This window comes from Pterocles gutturalis, unplaced genomic scaffold, assembly GCF_000699245.1.
Source record: "Pterocles gutturalis isolate BGI_N339 unplaced genomic scaffold, ASM69924v1 scaffold35682, whole genome shotgun sequence".
Taxonomy (NCBI): domain Eukaryota; kingdom Metazoa; phylum Chordata; class Aves; order Pterocliformes; family Pteroclidae; genus Pterocles; species Pterocles gutturalis.
In genome coordinates, this window is record NW_010114169.1 from 9,827 (window position 1) to 16,512 (window position 6,686).

The 6,686-nt window shown below is 52.4% G+C and overlaps 1 protein-coding gene across 1 annotated transcript; it reads left to right on the forward strand.

Moving 5' to 3' along the window:
• Positions 1–195: 195 nt before the first annotated feature.
• On the forward strand, positions 196–6,675 carry TMEM72 (transmembrane protein 72). Its single transcript, XM_010074752.1, has 5 exons — positions 196–265; positions 4,600–4,666; positions 5,093–5,164; positions 5,895–6,034; positions 6,224–6,675. Exons 1-5 carry the CDS (start codon positions 196–198, stop codon positions 6,673–6,675), a joined length of 801 nt encoding a protein of 266 aa, XP_010073054.1.
• Positions 6,676–6,686: the final 11 nt, after the last annotated feature.

Here is a 6,686-nt window from a genome sequence, read left to right on the forward strand (position 1 = left end):
CTCCGACCACCCTCCCGTGGAAGGCCCTGGCAGAGGTGTCCAGTCGGCAGACACTGCCCTTTCCTGCAGGAAGGTCACTAGGTCCTGGGCGCGGGAGGCTCTGCCTCTGGCTGGGCGCTGCTGGGCGAGGCGTGAGGCGAGTGCTCTGAAGAGGAGCTTCTGCCTGGACAGAACTGCAATCTTCATCTCTTCACCATGTGGCACAAGGCGCTTTGGAGTGCCCTGGAGTACACTTGCCGATTGCTGGGCATCTCCACCGCAGCAGGTAAGAGCAAGCTCATTTTTCCTCCAGTGCTGAAAGACACTGAGCGGATTTTGGGACCCCTGAGCTGTCTCCCTGCCTTTTTCCAGGTGGAGCCGCCGCCCCATCCTAGGAGGGGACAAGGAAATGTAGTCACTTTTGCTTTGAGACCCAGGGAGGGAGAGTGCTGTGTGCCTGGCCAGGCTCTTCCCAAATACTGTGGGAGGCACAGTGAGACATCAAAAGGGAAGAGCCAGCTTTCAGTACTGCAGAGGACAAGCTGGAAAAGCACAAATGAAAAACAAAACTAAATTATATTTTTGTAAAATGGACAGGGGCACAGGCAAGGAGTGAATGAGACTGAAAAGCAAAATACTCATGGCTGTGCAAAACTGCCAGGCTGCTCTGTGGGATGTGGAACTGAAGGAGGAGCAGCTTGCGCTGTCCACATTGAGCTGTCCTGTGCCAGGCAGGACAGAGAGATCCCAGCCATGGTGGCACAGCTGCAAATGCTGCTCTGGCTCTCTAGCAACCCATCAGGGAGTGGGCTCAGGAAGGAGTTCAGGTTTATAGCTGCAGTACAAACACCATAAATTCACCCACCTGGTTAGCTGCATCCTCTCACCAGCTGCCAGGGGCTGCTTGTGACCAGTGTCCTCCGGGTTTGGTGACACATCCGAGTGCTTGGTTTCAGGTGAAATGCAGGTGTTTTGAGCCGGATGTCTCAGCCACAGCATCTCGCCCAGAAGGACTGAACTGTTGTGAATAACTCTCTCACACTGGGCATCTCTGGATGGGATGTGAGGAAACAGCTAACACAGAGGGCTCGGGGGTTCACTCTGGCACTGCTGGTGGCTTACGACTACAGATGGTGCCTGTGGTTCCTGTGTCAGACCCCTGGGAATTTCAGATTCAGACACTGCAGAGTAGGTCACAGGAGGTCCTCCTACCTCCTCATTTCTTTTATCAACTGCAGACAGCCATGAGAGACACTTTGTTCAAGTAAGGGGCAAAGTAGAAAGCACAGAGGTCAGCTGAAGAGAGCACAGGTCCCCAAGGACACCCAAAGCCCAGCTGGGACTCTGGAGACTGTGCCCTGGAATGTTCTTTAGGTGACTGATAACAGGTAAAGAGTTGAGTCTCAGAGTTTATACAAACTCCCGGTAAATAAGTGCACATCATTATGAAACTGCAACAGATAGGAGCTGGAACACAGCTTTAAGCGGCAAATACAAAACATCCTTTCTCCATCCCTGTTCCCCTTGGATCCACATGAGTCCCACGGTGGTCATATTCTGCCTTAAAGCTCCAAGTAAATGCAAAGAAACCTTTCTGAGAGAAAACATGAGCTTGTTGCCATGATTAAACTAAAGCTAGAATGGCAAAACTGAAAGTAGCTTAAAATTTGGAAGTGTCTTAGTGGAATATAATCTCTCTGTCCCTCGCTTGTTTTCTTTTCATCATTTTGCATCATCTGCACCTCCTTCTGTACTTCTTGAAATGAGCAGTGCAGTTGTCTCTCTGCTGGGTATCGCAGAGTGTAGACAGCTGCACTACCATTCTCTGTGCTTTTCCGTAGCTCTGATGCATTCCCAGTATCACCTGACTTTCCTGAAAGGCCAGTGAAGAATGGGAGGTGCCTGTGTTTTATTCCTCTATGTGTCTCAATGGAGTAAGAAAACAGCTTGATGCAGTGTTTAGTGCCTGATGAGATGTGTGAGGTTTTTGCATGAGATGGAAACCATGCAGAAGAGAATCCCATGGGTTTTGTTTAGAAAAAAAAGAAAATGAAAGGGAGAGGGGAGTGCATCAGTCTCACTAATTGATTCTGAGAAAGCCCGGCCAGCTCCATGAACAGCTTGCAAACACAGAAGGTACCCACATAACATAAACCTCCCCTTCCCCCAGGATCTGGGAGTGTGGTGGCTGTCTGCAATGGTGGGGCTACAGGGTTTCTTGCGTGTGAGAAACCAGACAGCCCTGCCGTCAGCAGAGCCTCATGAAGAGTGATCAAACAGCCCTGCAATTCACTGCAGTGTTTGAGGCATCTCTGTAGTTCAGAGATTTTAGGCCTTGTGATATCTGTATCTAGGAGAGAGTACTTACTTATTCCTTAATTCTCATGCTTTCAACCATTTAATTCCTCATCATGTGCCTTTGGCCACATGGTTTGGATAAGATCCAAATCAAGGCAGCAACTAGTCCAAACAAACACCTCAGAAACAGTCCTTTGCTTCTTGCAGATTCTTCATCCAAACAGCTTTGTGGATAAAGCAGAAGCTGTGCAAAATGAGTAAACCTCCCCATCCAGAGCAGAGACTTCTGTGTAATGGCTGAGCTGCTCTCATGAGACCCCACCTGGAGTACTGCATTCAGCTCTGGGGCCCCCAAAATAAAGAAGACATGGACCTGTTGGAGTGAGTCCAGAGGAGGGCCACGAGGATGGTCAGAGGGATGGAGCACCTCCCCTATGATGACAGGCTGAGAGAGTTGGGGTTGTTCAGCCTGGAGAAGAGAATGCTCCAGGGAGACCTTATACCAGCCTTCCAGTACTTAAAAGGGGCTACAGGAGAGATGGGGAAACACTCTTTGTCAGGAAGTGCAGTGATAGGATGAGGTGTAACGGTTTTAAGCTGATAGAGGGTAGATTTAGATTAGATAATTGGAACAAAGTTTTTACTGTGAGGTTGGTGAGACACTGGAACAGGTTGCCCAGAGAAGTTGTGGATGCCCCATCCCTGGAGGTGTTCAAGGCCAGGCTGGATGAGGCTTTGAGCAACCTGGTCTAGTGGAGGGTGTCCCTGCCCATGGCAGGATCTTGAAACTCCGTGATTTTTAAGGTCCCTTCCAACCCAAACCATTCTATGATTCTATGAATTTTTCATTAATCCACAGGGAACGAATTAATGAATTCCACATTTGTAGGGAAGACTATAAGTGTTCTCAGACACAAGATAGCAAAGGACAATATTTTGCATTTAGGATTACACATCTCACACAGCTTCACAGCCCTGTGATGAGACTGATTTCCCTTTGCCTCTGCTCAGGGCAGGAGAGGCAACCTCCACAGAGAAATGTGGCCCATGGGCCCCATGTGTTCCTCAGCTGACAGGGGCTAGCAGCTGCAGGTGACACAGGGGGAACCAAAGCAAGACTGCAGTCACCCCAGTGGGGCTTTGCTTGGCCAGGATGAGAGAGTTGTGTGCTCAGGCATTGACCCACCTTGCAGGCTTGATGGGTGCTGGTCTGCATCCCTGTTTGGGAGCCTGGTACCCTCCTCCAGCTGGGCCAAGCCACAGCTCAGATAAATTAAGCCAAATGGCACCTCAAGCCTTGGCCAGCATGCATTGAGCAGGTCCAGCGCTGAACCACGTAAGCACCAGTGGATGGGCAGGGACTGCTCGGTGAGATGTGGAGCCGTGAAGTGCAATGGGAGTGCAATGACTGCCTAGAGTGTTGCCCGGGCCCTGAGACTGGGCACTTGTCCACTGTGACCGGTTGGCTGCCAAGCAACCAATGTGCTGCAGGTGCTGGGAGGCACTTCATTTTTGCACCATTTTGGAAAAAGTCTTGTGGAGAACTGAAGGGTGTTGAAGGAAATTTTGCACCCCCTGAAGCTATTGGCCCCCAATAGCCAGTCCAGGGAAGACTTTAGCCTCAGTAATACTCTTAATCCCCCTTAAACTGATTCCCCAGTGTGCTGTGCTGGCCGGGGCACTGCGGGGACATTCATTCCCTGTTTTTAATCTGCCTGCTCCCATTATATGTTTTTTTGTTTGGCTGGCTAAGGATCTTGATGCCATGGCTACAACCCTTTGTGAAGGCAGCTGGCATGGATCCCCTGTCCTGCTGCTGCCCTGCAGCCACATGTTGGGTGCAGCAGGCCTGGGCAAGCCGGGAGGGCAGAGAAGTGAGGCTGACAGGCACTGGGGGGACCTGACCAGAGAGGTCCCCAAACCAGGAGGGGGCAGATGTGGATGGTGCAGTGGGAAGGAAGTTCCTGTGACAGTTGTGATGGAGCTGTGTGGTAGGGGGTGGAAAGGACACAGGACACCTCTGCTCACCTCCCCCAGAGCACCTCTCTCCAGCTCACACAGTGGCACAGCTGCCATGACAGGGATACAGCTGGGGTGGGTTTCTGCGCTGTATGTCAAGGCCAGCATTCAGCTCTGAGTCCCCTGGGTTGGTGTGTCAGCATGAATCACTGGTGCTGGCAGTCCTAATGCGCTGCACAGCATGGGAGTAGCAGCCTCTCCAGCCTCCGGGGAAACCAGGGCATCGATCCTGGGAGCTGGTGGGGTACCGCGGAGCCAGGAACCAACCCCGCAGACATCATGTTTCCTGCCTTTTCTTTCTAGTGCTGATTGGTGTGGGCGTAGAAACTCTGCAGCGAGGACAGTTCAAAAGCCTGGCTTTCTATCTGCTGTGAGTATTTTTGCCCATGGAATCAGAGCTGGTGGGGATGACATGGTCGACCCCTCCATGATATGTAGCACCAGAGTGGACTGCAGCAGCAATAGGGAGCAGGGTCCAACGATTTGGGGAATTCAGATGTCCATCTCTAGGTTTCAGATAAGTAAGCTATTTCTGTTAGAGAAAGGGATGCTACTGCATCACCCATGCTATTGCAGACCCAGACAGGCCAGAGGTGACACCGGCTGCAAGCTGACTGCCTGGGGCAGAAGGGCTTTGAGCTCTCCTCCACAAACCAGCTGAGCAGAGGGTGTGCAGACACTAGCATACAGACTCTGTTGTGAACTGGATAGTAAACCCTGGCCCTCTACGCCCCTTCTGCCTTCCGGAGAGCATACTCAAGCCCAGCCCTGCCCCCCTGACAGCTCCACCTTTCAGTTTTTCAGGGGTTGCAGTTACTGTCTGTGAAGGCTTCTTCTTTATCAGTTTGTTCCTGGAGATGTGCTTCACGTGAGTAGACCCTGTCCAGTCTTCTCTAGCCTTGGTGGGACCTCCTTAAGGCAATTTACCCCTTACAGGGAGCACCAGACCTAGCTGAGCTGCAAGTGCCAAACCAAGGGTCCTTCCCCTACTGTCACGGCAAGTGCACTCAGGCAGGGGGGAGGTAAGTGGGGCTACATCCACAGCCAGTTAAACCAGTGTTTTAACCCAGGCTTGTGCCATAATTTGCTGAGCATCAGCATGACAAACCCTGGTCTGCAGCACCTGCTTAATACACCCTATGAAGCCCTACAATGGACCAAGGTTGAGGGAAGAGCCAGATCCCCAGGGTGAGCTGCAGCTCCTTCCCAGAGACAGCATGGAAGTTTAAGTTAGAATGCAGAAAACCCTTATGTACTTCTCAGAGGCTAAGCACTTCTGCTGTCTTTTAGCATAAACTCAAAAGCCCTGATAGCTTAGAGGCAATGTGTTACTCTAGCTAATAGGCACTCAACTAGTTGCCAGGTGGGCAAACACACCAAGGAAAGATGGCCTGAGATGCTGACCTCTGGCAGATGTAGCCCCTGGCATCTTCCACTCATGGGAGGGGCTCAGGCTTTGCTTACCATCCCTGACCAACACTGTGGTTTCCTGGCAAGCTAGAGTGAGGATCTGAACTTTAGATGGGTGATTGTTAAGTCCAAATCTTCTTGCCATTTGCTTGGTGCCCCATCCCACCAGGACTTTTCTCTCTCCCCAGATATGAGCCTGACTCCCTGGTACAGGCCTGCTGGAAGAGAGCTAGACACCCGGGGAGCTTCCAGAAATTCCTGGGGTACACACTGCTATCAGTGGCTTGCTTCCTGCATCCTGTCCTTGTCTGGCACGTCACTATCCCTGGTGAGGAGCCCGTGCTGGGGTAGGGAGTAGTGCAGATGGAAGAGGAGCATGGTCTGTCTGCGACCAGGGAGGGTGGGGAGGTGCGGGGTGCGGGTCAGCTGCAGGGACCACTGAGCTAGCTGGACCAAGCACTGCTTGGTGAGCTCTCCACTTTGCCCCAACCCTCAGCTAACATGACCTTCTCCCCAGGGTCCATGCTGGTGCTCACCGCCCTGGCCTACTTCTTGCTGAGCAAGAGGAGGAAGAGCCCAAGGCACAAAGAGACATCAGGCCAGTACGTGGATCCTTCAGCAACCGTGGCAGCCCCAACCATTGCTGGTGATACTGAGCAGACCTACACCTTCCACGGGGCCCAGAGGGAGCAGCACTGCTCGCTGCTGGGCCACATGAAGAGCATCCTGAAGGGGGACAAGGACAAGAGCCTGGCCACAGCAGCTCCTGCCCAAGCAGTGGCTCTTCCAGGCCCACGCAAGCAAGTGCACTTCCAGGAGAAGGTGGTGCAGATCATCCCTTCTGTCAGCGAGAGCTTGGAGGACGTGGAGAGCGAGGCTGAAGAGACCACGTCGGACACAACACCTATCCTCACCCCGCCCGATGCCCCTGTCGTCCTCACTCCCCTCAGCCCCACAGGCCTCTTCTGAGCCCTCAGCAG

What these genes read in the sequence shown, in the direction of transcription:
- TMEM72 (XM_010074752.1), top strand. Translation starts at nt 196, where the DNA reads ATGTGGCACAAGGCGCTTTGGAGTGCCCTGGAGTACACTTGCCGATTG. An exon ending in GGGCATCTCCACCGCAGCAG is followed by an intron (nt 266 to 4,599) that starts GTAAGAGCAAGC and finishes TTTTCTTTCTAG; the next exon opens with TGCTGATTGGTGTGGGCGTA. An exon ending in AGCCTGGCTTTCTATCTGCT is followed by an intron (nt 4,667 to 5,092) that starts GTGAGTATTTTT and finishes TCCACCTTTCAG; the next exon opens with TTTTTCAGGGGTTGCAGTTA.